This window comes from Schistocerca piceifrons, chromosome X (genome assembly GCF_021461385.2).
Source record: "Schistocerca piceifrons isolate TAMUIC-IGC-003096 chromosome X, iqSchPice1.1, whole genome shotgun sequence".
Lineage (NCBI taxonomy): Eukaryota > Metazoa > Arthropoda > Insecta > Orthoptera > Acrididae > Schistocerca > Schistocerca piceifrons.
The window spans coordinates 236,226,884-236,253,191 of NC_060149.1; the positions used below are offsets into that span (position 1 = coordinate 236,226,884).

Sequence of the window (26,308 nt, forward strand, 5' to 3'; positions counted from 1 at the left end):
TTCGTTTCAAACATCTTAAGTGAGTCAAGGGTGTACATGGTAAGGATAGAGCTCTTCAGAGTGATAGGACTGACATGGACATAAACAATGTATAAAAACTGAAGACCTCACAGCATTGAATTGCTGAATAAAAATATGGATTCCTCAAAATCATATCAGTCCCACTTTAGGGAAAAAAGTAATAGAAAAAGGAACCCACCACCAGGCTCTAAGAAGAAAAACAGTATACATTTATTGTATTCTGACAGTTTGCATAGAAAAAATGTATTTGTATATATGTCACCAAGGAGAAACCATTTTGTAGTTTACGGAATGAATTTTCACTGTGCAGGAGAGTGTGTACTGATTTGAAACTTTCTGGCAGATCACAACTGTTTACCAGACTGGGACTTGAATTTGGAATCTTTGCCTTTTGTGGGCAAGTGCTCTACCAGCTGAGTTTTACTTGGATAGCTTTTTGGTAGAGGACTTGCCCACAAAAGGCAAAAATCCCAGAAATTAAGCAATAAACATGCTTGATCAGTCAAGTAGATCAGCAGCAACTGTCTACCAAAATTTCAAATCTTTGCCTTGGAGAGTACTCGTTGTTGTCAAAACATTTACTGTGGTTAGTGGGCTAATGTGAATAAATGTCCCTCATATCCATATAGATCAGCTTACTAATATTATTAATTTTATGGCTGGCCATTCCAATGTTCCACTGTGGCAGCAACAGTGATTCTGTTTTATGCTTATATCAACAAGGGAAAAATTATCCATTGATATTGTTTTATTATTATCAAGTAAGGAAAATATACATGTGACTACACATGGGATGTAATAACTTAATGGTTTATATTTACATCCTCTGAACTCTGCAATGTCCAGGATAGTCAGGGTGCTCTACAGGAGATCTTTCTCTGTGAAAGATGGTAAGCACAGCACCAACCAAAGCATGTGACTTTTTCTTTATTTTCTCTGCAGTCACAGTTCACATACCTGTGTTCAAGCAACACTGCCTTACGATGTCCTTGAATCCTACTACATTTAAATATAGTCTGCGCTGCACCTCCCACACCAGTCAGCTTTCATTGTATCCAGTGAGCAGTATTCGTCTGCTGAAGTGAGGTGTCTTCTTCTTTCCTAGTTATATTGTGGCCTTCTCAGTGGGGATGATAATATTTTTAGTTGATTTCAGGAAGCTTTTTTGGAACATAAACTGATGCTGAGAAGGGAGGTGACCATGAAGTGGGTGTGCTCTGCCTCTTTTCTTACTGGCAGCCACTTCCTGCTTACAGAGGATGGCATTATTTTAGTTATGGGATTATGGTTTATCATTTGGAGTAGGCTTGATGCAACCTGTAACAAGATAATATATTTGGTTGAGATCTGTCTCTACTGCCTGAGATTAGGGAAGAGAGAGAGAGAGAGAGAGAGAGAGAGAGAGAGAGAGAGAGAGAGAGAGAGAAACATACAAGCGCCCACACACACACACACACACACACACACACACACACATTCATGCACGCACGCACATACAGTGCCATTGCTGATGTACAAATTGTCTGTGGGTGTGACCTTAACTGCAAGTTTGTAAACAAGATTGTTTTGAGTAGAGATTTTCATTTTTCTACACATAGTGTGTTTTTGCCAAGCATTATGCCTAGGTACTTCAAAATGTATCATTATTTTTGTTGGTTTTCTTACCATTCTATATAGAAGTCACATCATGTTCTTCTGTTCCATAGATGAAAGGCAAAGATTTATGTCATTGAATGGTGAGACGTTAGTCTGTTCCTGTTAAAATGACTTGAAGTGTTTCTAAGGGCAGTTATGGAATTTCTGCTCACACATTCAAAGTTTGTGCCCTGGGCAGCTAAGGCTAGGTCATCTGCATACAAGAAGCTGCTTCTTTTTGGATTCCGCAGTGTGTATGTTGATGAAAATTTTAACTGAAAATCTTTCCTGTGGCTGGCAATTTTTCTATACTCTCTCAGAACTGTCAGATGATGTCATGGGAGTAAATGTCAATGGACTGTACAAAGTGGGTGGGTATGGTCCAGTGTTTGCCAATGTGACATTGCAGTTGGAAGGTGCTGACAGGTGTGAATATTACTGAACTGTCAGTTTAATAAGTAATGGATGCAAAATACTAACACAAATTATTTACGAACAATGGAAAAACTGGAAGAAGCCAACCTTAGTGAAGATCAGCTTGGATTACAGGGAACTCTAGGAACATGTGAGGCAATACTGACCCTACGACTTATCTTAGAAGATAAGTTAAGGAAAGACAAACCTATGTTTGTAGCATTTGTAGACTTAGAGAAATATTTTGACAGTGTTGGATGGAATATTCTCTTTCAAATTGTGAAGGTATCAGTGGTAAAATACAGGGAGCAAAAAGCTATTTACAACATGTACACAAATCAGATGGCAGTCACAAGAGTTGAGGGGCATGAAAGGGAAGCAGTGGTTGAGAAGAGAGTGAGGCAGGGTTGTAGCCTATCCCTGAAGTTATTCTGTCTGTTACACTGAGCAAGCAGTAAAGGAAACCAAAGAAAATTTTGGAGTATGGATTAAAGTTTAGGGAGAAGAATCGAGATTTGTCAATGACATTGTAATTCTGTCAGGGACAGCAAAGGACTTAGAAGAGTAATTGAGTGGAATGGACAGTGTCTTGCAAGAAGGATATCAGATGGACATCAACAAAAGCAAAACAAAAATAATGGGATGAAGTTGATATAAACCAGGTGATGTTGAGGGAATTAGATCAGCAAATAAGACACTTAAAGTAGTAGATGAGGTTTGCTATTTGGGCAGCAAAATAACTGATGATGACCAAAGTAGAGAGGATATAAAATATAGGCTGGCAATGGCAAGAAAAGTGTTTCTGAAGAAGAGAAATTTGTTAAAATTGAATATAGATGTGAATGTTAGGAAACCTTTTGTGAAAGTACCATATTTGTGTGGAGTGTAGCCATGTACGGATGTGAAACACGTAAGATAAACAGTTTAGACAAAAAGAAAATAGAAGCTTTTGTAATGTTATGCTTCAGATGAATGCGGAAGATTAGATGGGTAGATGACGTAACTAATGAGGAGATACTGAATAGGAGACCAAGAGATGAATACAAGAAGGAGATTAAGAATGGTATAAGTTGCAGTAGTTATTTGGAGATTAAGAGGCTTAAGCTGATGACAATAACAACAGCAACACCACTGTTATTAGTCACCAGTTACTGGTTGTCTTCTCCTGACATATCAAATAAGTTAGGGAATGCAGCTGGGTATTTTCATCAACAAACATCGATATTTCAACATTTGTGCCTTGAAAATAAGGTTTTCACCTGTTGAAATTTTGTCAGTTGTCAAGGATGTTACATGGATGCATTCCTTTAAGTTATCTGAACACTATTTATATGTGTTGATTTCAGAAATTAGTGAGTATCCTGATTCTGGAAACCACATTCTGAGGTTTGTATATTGAAGTGATCCAATAGCCTTTGATTTATAGTTATGACTGCAATTTTTTATCTCTCTTAAAAATGTTGCTATATGCCTATTCTATTGAACAAAGATGGCTCTTCTGCATTTGTGGTGGAGCCTTTGGTGCTGTGTCTTTTATCTTCACTGAAATATCAGTTGTCATCCTGAAAGTGATCCAGATGATGTTCCTGGCCTCTGGTGTGAAAGGTTTAGCTAGCATTACTGTCATTGATGTGGAATGCCCAAATGCTCCATAGATTCACATTCTCAAGTGGGTTGCAGTTTTTGAGGGAACACCTTTCTTAAATGCACTAGTGTACAACCACAGTACTGTGGGTTGAACATATTCTCCTAAGATTCTAATTATTTTGATGAACAACTCCTCATTTTATAAGTTTGAGGCTGTATTACTTTTTCTTTGTTTTATTTGTTCTTTTATGTATTGTAAAGTATCATTTATCTGATTGGTTTTTCAGGAATTGTGTCTATGGTCTTGTCCCTGCGAGTTGACCGCATGTATGATAAGCGAATTACATGGAATGATGATCTGAGAGACAAAAATTCTGATGAATATCAGCAGTTGCAGTGGGAAGCTAGCCAAGCCGTGAGTAGATTGTGTTGATTATCACTTGGTATGCAGTTCTGAAACACAACTAAAAAGTAGTATATGAACATGGATTTTGGCACAGTGGTAGAAATTTATTCTGAATTTCTGTATATACTATACAGTTTTTGCTGTGTTTCAAAATAATTTTATACTAAATCATAAAGTATTACATTTCTTTGTAGTCTTTTTAGTCTTGAATGGACTCTGAAGTTTCAGAGTAATGTTGCATTATTAAATGGTATGACCCTCCATGGGCACATGACACTCACTTCATGAACAATGAAAATGATTAATTAATTTTAAAATAATTGTATGTTTTAATGAGGCATTCATCAATGGATTCAACAATATGGGCTGAATGTAGTTCGAATAAATAAACCAATTACGAGTAGAAATATAATAAGGGAAAATCCTGTTTAGGTTTGGTTAGGTGGAGTAAAAGTAACAACCCACTGAATAGTAGAGGTGTTGAGTCATCACAAGGCTTATAAAAATAACTGGATTAAATAAATAATCCCCCCCCCCCCCCCACACACACTTGTACAGTGTAGACATACATGTGTGTGTGTGTGTGTGTGTGTGTGTGTGTGTGTGTGTGTGTGTGTAGTTTTCAGTCTTATTTATCTGTCTTTTGATGATTCATTTCCTCACACCTCAGTGAGTTGTTTATCTTAACTCCTTAAATTATTTAATAACAGCAGGTAGTCAGTTCTTAACTACTAACCCATTGACTTGTATCCCATAAGACTTTACATTGATTGAGATGAACATTTTCTGCCTATCACTGCCGAAAGTGCCAGTTTCTTACTGAGAAAGACTGACACTCTGCCATGAGTTAAATATTTCTATGTTGCTTTCAAATAACTCCAATTATGTGGTGGCATAACTTAGTCTGTCATGTAAGGTCACTGAAATTATTTTGTCATTGGTATCGCATATGAGCTAGTGTGCTTCCTACAATAAGGATGTAATTTATGCATGTACTTGCAAGCACTGATTTATTTAATTTTCTTAACTTTATTGTCGTGTTGTGCTGCAGATTATCATTAGGTATGGACATTTGAAATTATTGCATGCTCTTTAATTGACAGCAGGTAATGTCACTCACACTTTAAAAGATATGAGCAAGCATTTTTTATTGGTTTGTCTGAGGAATTACTCCACACAACCACTTTAAAGTACAACAGTAATGAAAACTACAATGTGCTTTCAATAATAACAAAAATCATACTTTTGCACATCAAATACTTTTTATCTGTCCAAAAGCAACAGATATGCACCAATTGAGACTGTGTTTTGGTCTAACGAACTCATTATCAAGATGATATTAACCTTTAATCTTTCTTCCTTTTCTTGCTAATATAATTCCTATCTAAATAATGGTATCTTCTATAAAGTACCAACCCATAGCTTTTTGTGTGGTATTTCCCTGTAGATAAAGTATTGTGATATTGTGAAGTATGCTTGGAATACTAATTTTGCATAGCCATTCCCAGACTTTTTGGCTTCAGTTCCATAGTTATTTTGAACACCTCTTTTCTGCAGAACCCTTAAGGTAATTTAAATTATTGTTTCTTCCCCTCTTTTTTGTATTCTGTTGTTTACATTTGGCAATGATGAAGCATGGTATGTAGTATTTAGAATAAGTGCCTTTACAGCTCTTGCTCAACATATTGATTGGAAATATACTTTCAGACTATTTTCTTGAGAAAGAATCAGTATGAATATCCCAATTCCATTTTTCTTTAATAATTTCACCCAGAAAATTTAATACTTTACTTCTTTTTCAAAATTTCACTGACAGTGTGTAGTTCCATGCCAGTGTCACCAGTCATTCACGAGTTGAATATTCCATGATAGATGTGCTGCTAATGCTTACAGTGAAATGGGTTTCATTGAAATACTGCATTATTTCATTTGGAACTTCATTAATATGAATCTCTATTTCCTTATGGACATTATGTTCATAAACTGTAAACACATAATTTGCATACAAAATTATTTTAAGTAGTATTTTGTGTTGTGAACATAAATAAGAAACACGAGTGGCTCAATTTTGTGTGTGTGTGTATGTTGGGGGGGGGGGGGGGGAGGATTACAATGGAAACATTTTCTTATCTAAAACATTACACACCAGTAATTTGAAATCTATGTTTTCAGATCAACTCTGCCATGTCAATGACACCATTCTCAGATGATGTCATGGGAGTAAATGTCAATGGACTGTACACAGTGGGTGGGTATGGTCCAGTGTTTGCCAATGTCACATTGCAGTTGGAAGAGACTGCAGAAACCTTGAGACCAGCTGTGAGGCATGATATCCGACGCCATCTGCTGGGAGCAATTCAGCGGAGGGGTAACAATGTGGGTGCCAGTGCGTTGTGGGTGGATAGTCTGCCAGGAGCAGTAACTGATGTGCTTGATTTGGATGAGTGTAGTCATCCAGCATTACACGACTGCCATTCCTTGGCAGCATGTAGCAATGTGTTTGGCACATTTCGTTGTGTGTGTCCTAATGGGCTGCGAGACCCCTGGGCAGGTGATATGCACCATAGTGGACGAAAATGTGAAGCATGCCCACAGCAACATTGTAGTGGGCATGGGGAGTGCCGATTTGAAGGGAACCAGCAGGTTTGCCAGTAAGTACTGCATCAGTTTCTTCAAAGTCAATATAATAATAATAATAAATACAGATTAAGTGTGGAATATACCAAGGAGACTCATTAAGTCCTTTCTGGTTCTGCCTTGCTCTGAACTCACTATCCAACATGCTAAATAATACAAATTATGGATACAATATTACTGGAACATGCCCCCACAAAATCACACATTTGCTATACATGGATGATCTAAACCTGCTGGCAGCAACAAATCAACAACTCAACCAATTACTGAAGATAACAGAAGTATTCAGCAATGATATAAATATGGCTTTTGGAACAGAAAAATGTAAGAAAAATAGCATAGTCAAGGGAAAACACACTAAACAAGAAGATTACATATTGGATAACCACAGCGACTGCATAGAAGCGATGGAAAAAACAGATGCCTATAAATATCTAGGATACAGACAAAAAATAGGAATAGATAATACAAATATTAAAGAAGAACTAAAAGAAAAATATAGACAAAGACTAATAAAAATACTGAAAACAGTATTGACAGCAAGAAACAAGACAAAAGGTATAAATACTTATGCTATACCAATATTGACCTACTCATTTGGAGTAGTGAAATGGAGTAACACAGACCTAGAATCACTCAGTACACTTACGCGATCACAATGCCACAAATATAGAATACATCACATACATTCAGCAACAGAAAGATTTACATTAAGCAGAAAGGAAGGAGGAAGGGGATTTATCGACATAAAAAACCTACATTATGGACAGGTAGACAATGTAAGAAAATTCTTTCTAGAACGAGCAGAAACTAGCAAAATACACAAAGCAATCACTCATATAAATACATCGGCTACACCACTGCAATTTCATAACCACTTCTACAACCCTTTAGATCACATAACATCAACAGATACGAAGAAAGTAAATTGGAAAAAGAAAACACTACATGGCAAGCACTACACCAAGCATATTATTAAAGATCCCAATACCACAACAGATAAATGCAGACTTTGCAAACAACAAATAGAAACAGTAGATCACATCACAAGCGGATGTACAATACTAGCAAATACAGAATACCCCAGAAGACATGGCAATGTAGCAAAAATAATACATCAACAGCTTGCCTTACAACATTAACGTATAAAACAACACGTTCCCACATACAAGCATGCACCACAAAATGTACTGGAGAATGATGAATACAAATTATACTGGAACAGAACCATTATAACAGATAAAACAACACCACATAACAAACCTGACATCATACTCACCAATAAAAAGAAGAAATTAACACAACTAATCGAAATATCCATACCCAATCCAACAAATATACAAAAGAAAACAGGAGAAAAAATTGAAAAATACATCCAACTGGCTGAGGAAGTCAAGGACATGTGGCATCAGGATAAAGTTGACATTATACCAATTATACTATCAACTACAGGAGTCATACCACACAATATCCACCAGTACATCAACGCAATACAGCTACATCCAAACTTATATATACAACTACAGAAATCTGTAATTATTGATACATGTTCATTACCCGAAAGTTCCTAAATGCAATATAACATATACCGTACAGTTAAAAGGAAGTCACGGTTGATCAAGGTCCGCGTCACTTTCCATTTTTGACCAGACATAACGTCTGAGAAAAGAAAGAAATAATAATAATAATAATAATAATAATAATAATTATTATTATTATTATTATTATTATCATTATTATTAATATTTAATAATAATAAACTTGTTCACATATGTGAGAAGGAGGAAATATTATAGAAATTATTTTATGAGTTGTTTGCATCAACTCATGTGTGTCATCTATCTTGAAAGAAAATCATGTTTTCATGTAAGTTACTTACACTTCAATGAAACAATAAATAATATTGGCTTAGTTTCACACATTATTTTCCATTTCATGAAACTGAATATTTATTTCCCTTCTGAAAGCTTATTTAGGTTGAAATTCTTGTATATATTTCCACAAGACTATATTTACTCTTTTCTAGACCAGTACTTCTCTGAGGTATTTGTATCCTTAAAATAAATCTTGTTTCTTACTGAAATGTGATTTTCACTCTGCGGTGGAGTATGTGCTGATATGAAACTTCCTGACAGATTAAAACTGTGTGCCGGACCGAGACTCGAACTCGGGACCTTTGCCTTTCGTGGGCAAGTGCTCAACCAACAGAGCTACCCAAGCACGACTCACGCCACGTCCTCACAGCTTTAATTCTGCCAGTACCTCGTCTTCTACCTTCCAAACTTCACAGAAGCTCTCCTGCATACCTTGCAGAATTAGCTCTCCTGGAAGAAAGGATATTGCAGAGACATGGCTTAGCCACAGCCTGGGGGTTGTTTCCAGAATGAGATTTTCTCTCTGCAGTGGAGTGTGTGCTGATATGAAACTTCCTGGCAGATTAAAACTGTGTGCCGGACCGAGACTCAAACTTGGGACCTTTGCCTTTTGCAGGCAAGTGCTCTACCAAGGTAGGAAACGAGGTACTGGCGGTTTGTTTCTTACTATTTGTTGCATCACATCTTTTCTTTTTAGTCTACTGGTTAAATAAATCTGCCGCCATACATGAGGTCATGAAGACTTGTTAGTGTGATGTTGCTTGGCTGGGAAGTAGCCCCTTTAGCTCCTGCTGCTGGAATTAATTTTCATCACCAGTTACTTACTGGTCAACAAATGGAGAAGAGCTGATGACACACAGTGTCTGATCACCAGACTGTGTTAAAGAAAGGAAGATTAGAGTTTAACATCTCGTTGACAACAAGATCATCAGAGATGGAGCACAATCTCAGATTAGGGAAGGATGGGGAAAAAAATCAGCCATGCCCTTTTAAAGAAAACATCCTGGCATTTGCTTTATATGATTTAGGGAACTCATGGAAAACCCAAATCTGGAGGTCTTAATGGGGATTTTAACCCTCATCCTCCCAAATGTATGTTTAGTGTACTAACCACAGTTCCACTTCACTTGGTAGACTTTGTTATAATATTATAGTTTATATTTCAAACATCTACTCTACATCTTATGGAGTGAGGATTTATAACACTACTGCTAATGATCCACCTCTGAGTGGGGGTATTAACCTTTGCAGCTTGACAGATGCTACTCAGAAGTATTTGGTTGCCTGGAAGAAGCTGACCACAGTTTGCTTTGCTTTCGATCTAAAATCATCTGTAACAACAAAAAATAACATAACATAGCATTTTACACATACTCATCAGAATTATCTTTACAATACAGATACACTAACATCGTAACAGTTTCAGAGAATGCAATAGAAAACCATCTCCATAAGGTTCTTACCCTTTGCAACAGTACAAGCTGCCTGAATAGTCCATAGTGTTTATTGACGCAGAATGAAGAGGGGAAAACTCTTTACTCTCAGCTTATCCATTGTATTCATAACACTCTACATTATCGATATAAGAATTACCTTACAAGGAAAACTGAATTACTGATCAGGGTGGCAGAACTATCTTGTTTACACTCAAGAAGAGAGAGAAGTAGCAACGGCATACTCCTGGTATCCTTATAGGCCGAGTGCTGGCATGTGCTTGACATCAGGCCGCACTGAAATATTCATCAGCACTTTAGTTTGACTTTCATCACACGCACTGTAACTTTGACATGAATTATTCATAGCAATATGATGTGAATCCACATCTTGCCTAGATAAACTGGTGATCTTTTGAATTCTGGTGCCTCATTTTTGCATAAAAACTTAATATACTGTTCATTTTTTGAAACTTCTTCTTTAAGTTTCTCCATTATCATAGAAGAATGCTCATGTTTGACAAACACTGTGACATTTTATAGAGTTCATATCTCATTACATTCTTCATAGTATCATAGAAATTGCTGCCTGATAGCACCCATATGCAAATCATCAAGGGAACATTTATTGTGACCATTTTGTTCCTTTTTCTTTCAGGCAGATATACCAATTCAACTTCATTTGACTTTATGTCCCACCTTCTATAAATTCTGTACAATTTATTTGCTCAGCTACAGAATACATCATTTTGCACAGGCATCTTTCTTATTATCAGTTATTTTAGTGATTTTAATAGCAAGATTTTGTGACAGACCCTAAACACTTTTTGTAATCACTTTGAAAAGGAATACAGTTTGTTTTGTTGGGGAATAAATAACTTGCATAAATTTTTTCCAGCCCCCAAAGACTAACTTAGTTTCTGTATGAAATACCTTCTTTGTCTTTGCAATCATATTCTGTACACTTGATTTTATTTTATTTATAAGTGTGAGCAATGTTTTTTCTGTAATATTTTTTCAATGTTTGCCATAAGATAAGTGATCCAGTTCTTCTGTCAACTCAGAAATTGTTGTGTTTCCAGGTAGTTCACTGATGTATGTTTACTTTTATGTCACTTATTCATATATATGTAATTTTGCTTTACAGCTGTACAGGAAACTTCTATGGATCTCAGTGTGAGATAGATGGAGAAGTCCTCGGAGTTGCAGTTGGAGCATCTTTAGCAGCCCTTGTAATAATAGTTCTCACCTTAGTATTCCTTTGTATGTGGAGGTTAGTGAATGTGATGTATATGTATATATAATTAACAAAATTAATGTATTGATTTTTAGTTTGCTCCACAGTTACGCTTTTGAATTGAGAAAAGTCTGAACATTATAAGTGAAAAATAATAACACCAAAGAGATTACACAATAACATAGCTGCAGATCTTCAGAAGTGGCTGTCAGTAATCACATGGCAAACATGGAAGTGGGTTTGTGAACTCTCCCTTGGAAAATTTTAGGAGAGGGTATCTTAGTGTTTAATGTCCCATCAACTTCAAACTCGTTTAGAGATGGATCGTGTCAAGGATGGGGAAGGAAAATGGCCATGCCCTTTCAAAGGAACCATCCTAGCATTTTCTGACAGCGATTTAATCAGAAAATTTTAAAAATTAGAATTGTGTTTTAGGCCTTTAAACACTCAGACACTTTCTAGCCCTAAGTAAAGTGGATTTTCCAGCAGTTCAAATAATTGTAAAATAAAGAATCAGGTTAAGTGGAAAAAGCTAAAAAATCAGTTTAGTAAACATAAAGGTGCTTTAGAAACATTTCTGTAATTTACAAATACTACAAAATCAACTCATTTATGTGTATCAAATTATTAATTAAAAGGAAAGTAAAACAAGTAAACAAAATCCACATGCGTCATGAAACGAGAGGCCTGTCTTCAGTGTTTTATACAAAAATATTTACAAGTCTTTCTCATCCACTGCCTTTTCTTTCTGGATCTGCTCTACTTGTACAATACAGAAGCTTCACTTCTGACTGATGATAATATCTCTTGAGTGACAATCTTGTTGCACTCTTCACAGTCTGACTCTGAGTCTCTGAAAAATTATTTTGGTAACATGCTCTTCCTTAAGATAAATGGTTCATTTTACTGATTATAAAGGCAGTCAATGTTCCTGTATTCATACTAGATAAAAAATTCAGCTCTGTTTCTCCTAACAGTACTAAAAACTCTCTCACAGGCAGCATTACTATGAGGCATAAGCAGTAATGCAAGCATAAATTTGCTCAGTGGTGTATACTTTTTAATGTCTGATGCATTAAATATAGCAGATATCTTGTACCAAGCAGTATCAGCTCTATCTTCTTCCACTACTCCAAAGTCATCAAACTGGTATCTCGAAAACTCTATCTCTCGAAAATTCTAATGCGTTTCTTTTCACAATCACTCAGAACACCAGGAAATAGCTCATTCAACTTTTAATTGATACTAAATGTTTTCTTTTTTTGGATCCAATGTCTATAACTTCTAAGTTTTTAGTGAGTCATAATATTGTGGAAATTTTTCTTTGACACAATTACATGAGTTGATGAAAAATATTCTGACATCATCATAAAATTTTGTGAATACAGATTTTTCAAGCTTGGTATGATGAATGAAGCTTCTAGTGTCTATGCCAATGACTATATCTTCACCCCTTTGTGTTCTTTACTTTTTTGAAATTTTAGTTGCAGCAGACTGCAAGAAGTAGGTACTGCAGAAGGAAAGATGAATCTAACAATCAGACCTGTAAATAATTTATTTAGGATGCTATGAAGTCTATGAATTACTGGCTCTTCTTTCTGAAAGATTATTACACAAGGAAAGAAGAAGTAGCTTAGTTATGGATCTTTTAGAATAGGGTGCACTCTAGATATGTAAGAGGTGTTTACATTTTTTTAGGCATCGTCATTGAAAAATTTTACAAGAGGTTTCCACTGTTCCATTATTCTTTCTATTGACAGGAGCAGAGAGAGCCATCTTGTACAAACATACTTCAGTATTTTATGGGGTTTAGTGTCATATATATCTTGAAAAAGTTTGAAAGTAATTTCTTAGTACATCTCCATAGCTCCATAATGAAGGTGATAAATCCATAATAATTACAGACAATCCGTAATAGTTGGCTGCTATGTAATAAGTTTAGGAAAACATCTTTTCTTCAAGCACACCACAATTACTTCACTATATTCTTTATCTTCCTAAATTAATAGATATTTGAGTATATTGATGCTAATTTAAATTGTTGTGTATTTGAGATATATCATCAGGGTGAATACACTTTGGAACAACCAGGAAATATGGGATTTTTTTATCCAGGAGAAAACCAGGAAAAACCTGTACATTTTTTAGAATTCCAGGAATTTTTTGTTGTTTTAGTCTTGAGTTAAATTTTTAGAATTTTGACTGGTAAGAACTGATAGCCAACCAAAGAATTTTACTGTATTCCACTACTGCTGAATAATACTGCAGTAACAAAACATAAATGACAGATTAAACCAAAATAAAACTTAAGTTGCAAAGGAAATGTGCCATTTACAACAAAAAAACACAGTGTACACACAAGCACCTGCCTAAAGCAAAATGTGTCAAAGGCTTCAAGTCAAACACAATAGAATACTTCATAACAGCAAACTATGTCTGATAAGCATGATGTTATAATTCTTATCATTAATTTCATTTTGAGCAGTTGCCAGTGGGCTCATTCGTATGCGCAGTTGAGTTGCATATGAGTGGTACCTTCTGCTTCTGGATACTTTAAGTGTGGCTGCGACAGTAGCAAGAAGCAGTCATGCTACCCAGAAAAAAATTTCTAGCACACCTATGCTGACAGATTCACACTTGCACAGAGCAGTCTGGGTTGCAGTGGGGAGTGGGATAGTGACCCATGTTTACGCTTAGTGGTTTTGCTGCTTTCTCTTCGTTTACAGTTCACACATCAAATGAAAACAAAACTAATTTCTGTTGCCGGGAGCTATCAAGTAAATTAAAATACATTTACATAATTATGGAGGGCTAAAATATGTTATTAGTTACATTTTTATGATTTCATTTTATTTCCACATTTTTGGTATCAAGCACTGATTGCCTTGCACAACAACTAAGTTATTTTTATCAATTTGCTAAATAAATGTTGCTTTTATTAGTCTTTTCCACAGATTAAGTCAATTTATAAGAAATGAATTTTTTCATTCCACACTATTGGCTAGTTTCAACTTTTCACTGAATTTCAAGTGCACGTTTTCATCTTCTGGCAGTTATGGCATTATGTCATAATAAAGAACCAAACACGAGACAATACAGTACTAGTACTCCAAGAAAATTTGCATCCCAAAAAGTGCACTGAAAAGCTTAATATCAGGTTGGGGCCTACTTCGATGTAAATCTGGACATATGAATGTGTCCTTTGAGCTGAATTATGCTTTTTAGAATGGTTTATGAAATTCCTATGCTCGTGGAGTATCGTCTGATGTCCTATTTCTTTTATAACATCATATAAGAACTCTTAATGCTATATGTGTATGAACATAGGGGCTTCCTACGTCATCATAGCTGCCCATGCACAACCTGTTTTATGGAACTCTCTGGGAGCTGCTGAAACGAACCCATGCCAAAGAGGTCGTGGGAAAATATTGAGAATGGTTCTTTGAAAAGCATTATTTTCAAAGGAAATTTCCTTTTAGAGAGAAAAATGAATTATGTTATGTGTGAGAATGTACAATGAATTTCTTAAATCACAGAGCATTTGACATCTCATAACACTTTGAGCACCAACCACTTGGAATAATTTTGAGCTCAGACATTAATGTCATTGTTTAAAATTTTTCTGGCACATTTGTGTGATGTGTCTTAAAGTGTAACAATGCTAAAAAGACCAATATTATATGTGGAAGCTTAGTTTTGCTTGTAGCTGTACTATGTACATTAATTTAAACCATTAAGTTTCCCTATTTGTGTATTTATGCTACATAGCAGTGATATTGCTATTGGCTGACTACATCACACGTCCTATGCTCTGAATATGTGCTGTCATTCACTGATGAGATCATGTGACATGAGCTATGATTGGCTTACAAAAGCGCATTGCAATCTCTATTTCAATGCTTCGGAAATTAACATGTTGTGTTTGGTGGAATTCAAATTTATACTTTCGTAATATGAAAATATGCATTGTATTGTAATATGAAATATGCACTATGCATGTTGCTGCACATCAAAGATCTTTCCAAAACACATTTCTTTTATTTTTTATTTTTTGCGTACCGAGTTTCTAAAATGACAGGAAGTTCTAAGCTGGTGTATGAAACCTTTACCATTCAAAGGATTGATTTTTTTACTCTGAGGGAAATTACACTGTTGCTTATCATAGAAAAAATGTGTTTTCACCTTGGAAAAAGCATATTTTCAGGTGAGATAAAGTGCATTATTAACCGGGAGATCCAGGAAAAATCCAGAATTTTTTTTTTTCTTGACTGTGTACACACCCTGATCATGTTAGTACAAATCTCATAACTGCAGATCACTGACTTATTAACATTTGACTTTTACACAAATAATACAGCTTACAGTGCATACAAGTAGTGAGAAATTTCTCAGATTTTATATTACTGTAGTCAGCACATTTTTCTGGTGGTACACAAATAGTAAGCAGTACTGGCTCCTTTTTCTATTTTTTAAAAAGTGTTCTATTTCTTTAGAGCAAAATGCTCTATGTAAAATGTAAAATCTGAGAAATTTCTCACTACTTGTATGCACTGTAAGCTGTATTATTTGTGTAAAATTCAAATGTTAATAAGTCAGTGATCTGCATTTATGAGATTTGTACTAACATGATCAGGGTGTGTACGCAGACATGAAAAAAATTCATTAGAAATATCATGGTAGATGACACTATCTACACGAAATATATTTCCAGTCTTATTCCTTACATGTTAGTATCAAAAATGGGAGGGTGTGCTCAGTTCACTTGCTGCATTGGAGTTTCTTGTGCTGTGGTATTTTTGCTTCTACAAGCACATTTTTGAGAGCTGTTCACATTAGTTTTGAGTCAATCTAGCTTACATCAGTGCAAATCATTTGTCAAAATGAGTAAAGTAAGTAATTTGTTTATGCCATTTAATAAAGAAAAGGAAGGCTGAAGAAGTGGAAATTGTTGAACCTACACTTGTACAAGATAGTAAAGATTCTCATTATGACTGGTCTGACTATTAGACAATGTTGCAGAAAAAAAGACTTTTGTAAGATAAATAAAATCTTTTGGGTTATAAATTGTACTGAGATGTGGGAAGTCGAGCCATGATAAATGGATGGGAATGAAAATTTTAGTGGAGGGCACAGTGTGTGTGGCACAAAGCATGCCAAAAAATAACATCTGAAGGAAAAAATTAAATACCAAAGAAAGTTTTCTTAAGTACTTCATCTCACAACAAAGAAACAAAGTTGTGATGAGAAATCAGTCATTTAACGACTCTGAAGACAAAATAAATTTAGATGTCCTTAATGGTGTAGATGTGGGATATATTTACTCTACAAATGCATGCATTAACATTGTGAGCCACATCACAAATGAAATTAGAAAAACGTTAATGCACAGTATAGGATAGCACAAGGACAAAGTGCAATTACTTACTCATGAATCAATAACTGTGAGTAACAGATACACACTCAAGGGTGTTATTCATGTAGTTTTTCCTAAATTTTCAGCTCTATTCAGTCTTTTCCTTGATGTAATAGGATTATCATATGCAGCTGTAATACAATAAGAAGGCTTATACAAGAGAAGTTTCCTTCTATTGTTTTCTGGCACTGTAGTAACCATCTCCTTGAGTTGTCTGTTAGTGACGCAGTGAAGAGAGTGACAAGAGTAAACTGCTTCAAGGGTTTCATGGACAAACTTCATGTAACTCATCATGCTTCAACTAAGAATGCTAGAGAGCTACAGACCTGTGTAGTGACTCCTGAGCTCCAGTTTCTTAAAATTGGCAGAATTTTAAGCACTCACTTGGTTGAACCTACACTCATGCTCATAAATTAAGGATAATTTCAAAATGTGGTTCCACACAATGTGGCACAACACAAAACTGGTGCTAATAGCATAGCCACATAGAGAACACACACGACACAGATCTGCAAGTCCACGGTATTGGTGATAAGTTGAGAAAACCATCCTGAAACATGTGTGCTACAAAATGCCACTGTTTCCCGAGCATGTACCCCAACGTCAATATGGGATATGATCACTATACACACGTACACAGGCCACATAATGGGTTGGCATACTCTGAATCTTGTAGTTGAGCAGCTGCTGTGTTATAGCCTCCCAATCTTGCACCAGTGCCTGTCGGAGCTCCGGAAGTGTCCTAGGGGTTTGAAGAGGTGCAGCAATATGTCAACAGAGAGCATCCCAGACGTGCTCATTGGGGTTTAGTTCTGGAGAACAGGCAGGCCACTCCATTCACCTGATATCTTCTGTTTCAAGGTACTCCTCCACGATGGAAGCTTGGTGGGGCCATGTGTTATCATCCATCAGGAGGAAGGTGGGACCCACCGCACCCCTGAAAATGCGGACATACTGGTGCAAAATGACATCCTGATACACCTGACCTGTTACATTTCCTCTGTCAAAGACATGCAGGGGTGTATGTTCACCAAGCATAATGCCCCCCTCCCCCCCCCCCCCCCACACCACTAACTCCATACAGGTCCCTTTCAAGGACAGTAATGGGCTGGTAACTGGTTCCTGGTTCATGCCAGATGAAAACCTGGCAGGAATCACTGTTCAGACTATTCCTGGACTCGTCCGTGAACATGGGACCACTGTTCCAATGAAAATGTACTGTGTTCTTGACACCAGGCTTCATGGGCTCTCCTGTGCCCAGGGGTCACTGGAATGCACTTTCCAGGTCTCTGGGTGAATAAACCATGTCTGTTCAGTTGTCTGTAGACTGTGTGTCGGCTGCAGTAAGGTCCCGAGCAAGGCTACTTGCAGTACTCCGTGGTCGTCTGCGGGCACTGATGGTGAGATATCAGACTTCTTGTGGTGTTGTAACTGTGGACATCCCGTACTGTAGCACCTGAACACGTTTCCTGTCTGCTGGAATTGTTGCCATAATTTGAGATCACACTTTGGGGCACACAGAGGGCCCGTGCTATGACCTGCTGTGTTTGACCAGCCTCCAATTGCCCTAGAATTCTACCCCTCATAACGTCATTGTTATTTGTACTTTGAGCCATTTTCAACACACAGTCACCATTAGCACTTCTGAAAATGTCTGCACACTTACCCGCTGCACCGTACTCTGACACTTTGGGGCACACAGAGGGCCCGTGCTATGACCTGCTGTGTTTGACCAGCCTCCAATTGCCCTAGTATTCTACCCCTCATAACGTCATTGATATTTGTAATTTGAGCCATTTTCAACACACAGTCACCATTAGCACTTCTGAAAACGTCTGCACACTTACCCGCTGCACCGTACTCTGACATGCACCATTACACCTCTGCATATGTGGACTGCTACCAGCGCCACCGTGCGTTGGCTGCAGGTCAAATGCACCACATGGTCATACCCCTAAGGTGGTTTAAACCTGCAAACTGCCCACCAGAGCATTGTTTCACCACGTATCTACATTACCCTTAATTTATGAGCATGAGTGTAGCTTTCACACTGTTTCTGCATTGTGGCAAGACTGTGAAGCCCTCATCCACCTTATTCAGGAGGTAAAAGAAGGCAGTAAAAGAAGCAGAACAGATTGTTACCTTTAAGAGGGTCTTTTTGAAAAAAAAATGACATAATGCCAGTTTGTTCTTGATTTGGACCGTGTGTGTGATACTTTCCAAGAACATAGTGAACTAAGTCTAAGTCTGCAAGAGAGATATATTGACTTATATAAAGCACACAGGAGGATAATGAATTCTGTCCATATTTTTGAAGAAATAATTGAAAATTCTGGTCCAAACTACAGTACCTTTCGTTAAAGTAAGGAGGCCATGAAATTCAAAAGGACCAAACTCTGCAAAAATGAAACACAGTTCTACAATTAATTCATCTGATTTTTATAAAAGTTTGAAAGAAGCTGTAGGTAAATTCTGATTCAAGGAGATGATGTTGATTTTTCTGAAAGCACCAAGATTTTAAATTAGTGACCAGAAAACCCTGGCAAGCATCTTACATTAGGTGAAGCTGAAATTAGGAGCTTAGCCCACAAGATGCACTTAAATAAAAGAGAAATGCTTCATGGTTTTTGTGAATATCTTCAAGAAAATAAATTCCCATATCTACTACTTCCTCTGAAGCACACTTTGGGCACAATTCCAATGTTTTCCAGAGAATGGAGAGAAAATCTCAAATGACTCTTATAGTTACTTCATCTAGTTCATCTATGCTTGAACAAACAACTTCTGCACTCCTGTTCATCAGGATGATACGGCCTCCTCTCAATCAGTTGAAACCTAACAAATGTGTAGATCCATGGCTGCACCACTTTTGTTATTATGCAGTTGATAGCAAAAGTAAGGAGTGGTCTATAAACAAGGAGTGTACATTGGAGAATGTGTTAAAGTTGTGGAAGTTGTTGGAATAACACCTCCTTTGTGAGCACCAGCACCTTTTTTTTCCAGAGAAAAATCACTGGTTGTTATAGCTGAACTCTTGTCTGCTAATCTCTTCATGTATGTTGCTTTTGTTCAAGAAACATATCAGTTTATTATAATAAAAACTACTTTTTTTGCCCAAAGCATTAATGTAACAGTCCAAAAACCATTTACACTTCATTAGATCAATTGCAGATACTTAGTTTAAGATATTCTCAGAACACTGAGGTAGAAATTATCACAGTGTACAGCTACAGCAATGTCAGACCAACAGTATTTCAATTTATCTCTGTAACTATTGTTTATTCCATACGTAAAATGGAAAGATGATAGCATAAAGATATCAATATGAACTACTATGCTAGTTTAGAAATGTTTCCATTTAGACCTTAATATTTGCATTTGTAGGGAGCAATTATTTCTATCTTTCTGTAATGAATTATCTTAGTGCCTGCAAATGAGTCCAGTGTCTCAAACAATAAACCTCCTCATGGTATTACATGTCTGATTCAGCAAAAACTGCATATCTGGTGGGATTTCATGAAATATAAGGCCTGTTCAAAGAATTCCGGAACATTCATAATTTTGCACCAATGGCGTGTTAGTGCGAAATGCGGTTGGCATCCCTGCACATGCCTGTACTTAATGTGTAACTGCCAGAAGTTTTATTGTTGTATGTCTGTTAGGTATTGTTCAGTGCTGTACTGAGTAGAACATTGTGTCACACAGTTTGCGAATTTCGAGATGGCAGAGTTAGAGCAGCAACGCGTCTGCATTACATTTTGCATGAAAACATTTATAGAGACATACCAACTGATGCAGGAAGCCTAAAATAATGAGTGCTTAAGCTGTACCCAGTGTTGTGAATGGTTCTGAAGTTGTGAATGATTCTGAAGTTAAACATGACCCTCGTGCAAGACGCTCTCTGACGTTTACCAATGACACTCATGTCAGGAACGTCAACAAAGTCCTGTGTGATTATCGAAAACTGACTCTATGAGAGATTGCTGAAGAATATAACATTTCAGTTAGATCATGTTGTAATCCTGACACTGCATTCTGTTGTGACTGAGTTCATCCCACGGCTCATTAGTCATGACCAGAAAGACCTTTGACTCGCAATCTGTGAAGAGCTTTTGGTTCATGTAAATGAGAATAACATGTTTCTTAAGAGAATCATGACTGGTGATGAGACATGGGTCTATGGTTATGATGTTGAGACCAAGGTTCAGTCTTCACAATGGGTTGGCAAAGGTTCTCGAAGACTAAAAAATGCTCGTCATGTCAGGTCAAATGTCAAAGCCATGATGATAGTTTTCTTTGATTTTGAAGGATTAGTTCATCATGAATTTGTACCACAGGGACAAATAGTTAATTGATGATACTATCGTGATGTGCTGTGGTGCTTGCGAGAAAATGTGAGAAGGAAAGGGCCTGAAATGTGGCAAGACAATTCATCACGATAACACGCCTGCACATTCATCCCTGTTGGTGCGTGACTGTTGCACAGAAAACAAAATTACTGCACTGCTTCATTCTCTGTACTCTCCAGATCTGGCTTCTGTGGAATTTTTTTTTTTATTTCCAAAGTTGAAAACCCGGTTGAAAGGGAAACAATAGATGAAATAAAAGAAAATTCACAGAAAGTGCTTCAGGTGAACCAGCAAGAGGCATACCAAAACTGCTTTCAGTAGTGGGAACAGCATTGGGAGTAGTGTATCAATTGTGGAGGAGAGTATTTCAATGGAGACGATGCACAATAAGTAAAAGGTAAGCATAGAAAAATTTTGTGGATAAAGTTCCGGAATTTTTTATACACGCTGCATACTGGATTATTGTGCAGTTCTCCCTTGCATGAAAAATTAAGAAGAACACTGTAGGTTTACATCTTGAAACATTGAGGTATTAGTTAGCGGTCCATGACAAAAAAGTCCACTTTTTTACGCTAGATGGGATTTTAATATGTTGTTAATAACATAAGAAACAAAAGCCTATCATAAAATAGTTTGGATTCTGGCACATAAAATCAATGTTTGGAAATTACTTTATACCACCCAAAACTTTTTTATGCATTATTCACAATATACCACATTGACAGAAAAAGTTAGCAAGCAACTAAATGGGACTAATTCTCTCAGCAATGTTCCCGAGGTGTCAAAAAATGTATATGGTGCATGTTGTTTTCTTTGTTTTTCATCATATTATTAGAAATAAATTATAAAATAGAAAATTTCTGGCATTCAGGCACTCAGCAATGTGGCTGTTCGTGGATGATGCTGTAGTATACAGAGAAGTTGCAGCATTAGAAAATTGCAGCGAAATGCAGGAAGATCTGCAGCGGATAGGCACTTGGTGCAGGGAGTGGCGACTGACCCTTAACATAGACAAATGTAATGTATTGCGAATACATAGAAAGAAGGATCCTTTATTGTATGGTTATATGCTAGCGGAACAAACACTGGTATCAGTTACTTCTGTAAAATATCTGGGAGTATGCTTACGGAACGGTTTGAAGTGGAATGACCATATAAAATTAATTGTTGGTAAGGCAGGTGCCAGGTTGAGATTCATTGGGAGAGTCCTTAGAAAATGTAGTACATCAGCAAAGGAGGTGGCTTACAAAACACTCGTTCGACTTATACTTGAGTATTGCTCATCAGTGTGGGATCCGTACCATGTCGGGTTGACAGAGGAGATAGAGAAGATCCAAAGAAGAGTGGCGCGTTTCGTCACAGGGTTATTTGGTAAGCGTGATAGCGTTACGGAGATGTTTAGCAAACTCAAGTGGCAGACTCTTCAAGAGAGGCACTCTGCATCATGGTGTAGCTTGCTGTCCAGGTTTCGAGAGGGTGCGTTTCTGGATGAGGTAACAAATATATTGTTTCCCCCTACTTATACCTCCCGAGGAGATCACGAATGTAAAATTAGAGAGATTCGAGTGCGCACGGAGGCTTTCTGGCAGTCGTTCTTCACACGAACCATACGCGAGTGGAACAAGAAAGGGAGGTAATGACAGTGGCATGTAAAGTGCCCTCCGCCACACACCGTTGGGTGGCTTGCGGAGTGTAAATGTAGATGTAGATGTAGATGAAAGTGAAAATAGATGCACAGGGTGCCACACCTTAGTTTTACTGTTTTCTTATTGTAAGTTTTTATTAATGTAACACTTTTTTCAGGTTTGATTGTTAAAATATTTATAATAATAAACAAATATATGTATAACTAAAACAAGTTTTTTTAAAAATTTTTACTGTGCAATATCACTATTATGAATAACATTCTTATTGAAAAGTCTACAGCAATGTATATTGCTAATAATGGACAAAAAGTTTGTTTGTGTAAGGTTGTTTCTGGACATTACATTTTACAACATGTTTGAAAATGAGTGAGCATCAGATGTCCCAGAATCCAAACTTTTTGATAATAAGCTTTTGTTTACTAAGTCGACAGTAACAGTGTTTTAAAACATCACACACACAGCATAAAATAGTGGCACTATTTTTGGCAAAGTGAAACATCATCTTATATGCCTAGAGAGGGAGGGCTAAATGACTTTGGGTTAGTTTTTATACTTCCAGCTTTTAAAGATGACATGATATGTGATGAACTTTTTCTCCAGTCGTCGCTGGAGCAAGGAGCAGAAGACAGTAACTGGAGTAGGGTCACCTGTCTTTGATTATATGGGAGCTGCAGGCAGTGCTGTGAAAACTCCATCTGTTGGTGCTCCACCTTACCAAGTGACTCTTGAAGACAGACTGCGATGGGCTCAGTTAGCAGGTGCAATGGCACAAGCCAACCATTACACCGTAAGTACTCTTCTTTTACTTTACAATGTTGTTTAAAATAAAATATGTTGTCTTATATGTGAATTCATCTCAGAAGATTCATTGCACAAAAACATCTATATCATGAACATCAATGTCTTGCTAAAGAATTACCAAGATTCTTTTTATGATAAAAAACACGACAAGGGACATTCCCAAGTGTAAATAAATACATATCTTTTTGTCTGTTCCAATGTCACTTTTAAAGGGTGGAACATACAACTTGGCATATTAGATGTAGAGTGAATATCTTCAAAATGATTATAGAGTTGGTTTCTGAAGTACCATATTGAAAAATAAGCTGTACACAATGTGGTGTCAGAGTAGTTTCTACATGCCTAATTAAAATATCTAAACATTCATCATTATTATAATTCTTTGTTTACTTATAGTTGTTGGATATTTTAAACTGATTGTTATTTTATGTTTTACATTTATGTTTTTTAGATTACTAGTTCACATACATGCATTTTGTTAACTGAAAATAATAAGTAACATTTTATTATGATACAAAATCATTACAGTAATGATAATCTGTAAAAAAAATGCTTAAAACATCTTTTTAACATCTTGTATATAAAATGAACAAAATTTCTTCGCATAATATACATAATGGAGAACACAATATAAAACAAAATTCAGCAGGATTCTTAATTGCCTATATAGTGTGCTTCGTATTAGCTATATTTCAGTACATTGTTAAGTCTTGGTGAAGAGAATTGACTATATACTAGTGACTGCAGCTTGATTATATTGTTTCTCAAGTGGAGATTGACATCATAATCATTCAACAGGACAAGATCTGAAAATCTTCTCACAAAGTCCTTCCAACATTGAATACCATATAGGTCCAATGGCTTTACCTGTGCCATTGAGCCTTTTGGGATCTTGTCCTTGGGTATGACACTCAAAGTGTTTTTTCACACTGATTCTTGTGACAGCATCAAAACTTGGTAAGTAAATTTCTGACCAGGTCAAAAGAAGTGTGAAAGAGGTTTTCTTTTCCAGTGAGGGAGAAAAATCTGTATTATTGTTAGATTCTTGGGGTAGTCAATGTGGGGAAAAAAAAGATAGAGCATCATACCTGAGGACAATTGACTTGTTTATCTGGTGATCACAAAGGGCTTGACAGCACAAGTACAGCCACGTGATGTACATGACTTTCAATGTTGGAAGAATTTCATGAGAAGATTTTTGGATGTAGTTCTCTTGCATAATTATGATGTCAGTCTCTACTTGAGAAACAGTATTATCAAGCTGCAGTCACTAGTACATAATTATTATTCTCTTGACCCAAACTTATCAATGTACTGAAATGTGCCTGATACAAATCAATCACCCACAACAATTTGAAATCCTGCTAAATTTTATTTTGTGTCATATTCTCCATGTTTATTTTATGTGCATGGTGGCATAGCCTATTAAGTTTCCCCCTTCCCATTCCTTGTGTGTAGGGACTCTGTTTCCTTGTTTGCTACTCCATTTGGATTTTATCAGGGTGTTTTCAGACTTTTGGACCACCCTGTAGAGAATAATAACAGCCCTATTACATTTCCCTGCGGCATGGGGATGGAACTGTGTTATGAATGCATCAGAAAACATAATGGCAGAAAAGTATTCAGAATAAGCAATCCTAAAAGACATAACACATGCAGTCCTCTTCATTTGTGTCTCTATGAGCCAGTTTTCTGCACTTTCTTCTTTTTCAGCAGTTAATATTCTCCTCTGAATTTTGGATCTAACATATTAGGAAGATAGTGAAAGGGTTCTAGAGCTTTTTTTGTTACATTCTGATGGGGCCCATTATGAGGACTTTCTAAAAGATCAATTCATAGTTCAACAACCGTGCAATATATGTACTGTATGCTTGAAAACCTCTGACAGTTGTCAAAGAAGATAATTGGCATCTTTATAAGTTATAACATTGTCCAAGATTTTGCTAATGTTAGCATGGGCTTATTCAGAGTTATCTGTTACAACCATGTTCTTATGCAAAGGATTCCGATAATTGTGCAAGTTGCTGGTTGCCAGCATAAGAACTGAATTATTTAATTTTTAATACAAAAAAAACAATAAAATTGCAGTTTAACCCACTGGGTTGAGGTTTTTTTTTAATAGCCAAGTTTTTCTCAACCTTGATAGAAACCTGCAGATAGAAAAGGAGAAGCAGATTTGCTTTTATCCATCAATCCCACTGAGCTGAAACAAGTAAAGAACTGCACTACATAATGTCAGTTATGGCTTAAAGTTGAATTGATCTTTGCATCCAGACCTGCTCGCAAAGCAATGCTACTGAAGCACCTCATGCTTCACAAAATGCAATCTAATGATGATGTGACACAACATCTTACTGAATTATTTGATACTGTGGACAAGTTACAAGCAATGTATGTTGACACAAATGGTGATTTATTGTCAATAATGCTGCTCTACAGTCCTCCAAATAGCTATGACAGTTTTAAATGTGCTATTGAACCCCATGACAATCTACCAGATGTCAAGACTCTAAAAGTAACAATCTGTGAGGAACACCATGCAAGGATTCAGAAAGACAGCTATGGTGCAAGTGGTATGATGTTTGTTAAACTGGGTACTTGCGGCGGGGTGGGTTAAAAAAATTGTTCATTGTATTGTTCAAAATAAATGTCCACCTACCTCAGTTCGATGTCCCTTCACTCTGGAAGCATAGACTCACTAGACGACGAAAAAGCAGCACTGAAGAAAATGCCACCTAATATCTTTCCTGCAAAGTCCGCGTTAACTCTAGCTGTATTTCAGTTCTTGCAATCTCACATATATCTAGATTTCGGGTAGTGATATGGTGCATTTTTTCTCACAGTAAATGTTCAAA

At 36.6% G+C, this 26,308-nt stretch overlaps 1 protein-coding gene and 1 long non-coding RNA gene across 3 annotated transcripts in view; one reads left to right on the plus strand and one right to left on the minus strand.

Moving 5' to 3' along the window:
• The window catches only part of LOC124721235 (mucin-6-like), a 282,929-nt gene that overhangs the window by 238,528 nt on the left and 18,093 nt on the right, over positions 1 to 26,308 (plus strand). For both annotated transcript variants that reach the window (XM_047246092.1, XM_047246093.1), the window contains exons 10-13: positions 3,945 to 4,072; positions 6,236 to 6,714; positions 11,155 to 11,280; positions 23,253 to 23,439. In XM_047246092.1, the coding sequence (XP_047102048.1) occupies positions 3,945 to 4,072; positions 6,236 to 6,714; positions 11,155 to 11,280; positions 23,253 to 23,439 (920 nt within the window). The remainder of the gene's footprint in view (positions 1 to 3,944; positions 4,073 to 6,235; positions 6,715 to 11,154; positions 11,281 to 23,252; positions 23,440 to 26,308) is intronic.
• Positions 1,203 to 10,264, minus strand: LOC124721236. The gene is made up of 3 exons (XR_007006301.1): positions 10,038 to 10,264; positions 9,818 to 9,905; positions 1,203 to 1,338 (listed from the first exon to the last, which is right to left on the minus strand). It is a non-coding gene; the product is annotated as an uncharacterized LOC124721236 (long non-coding RNA).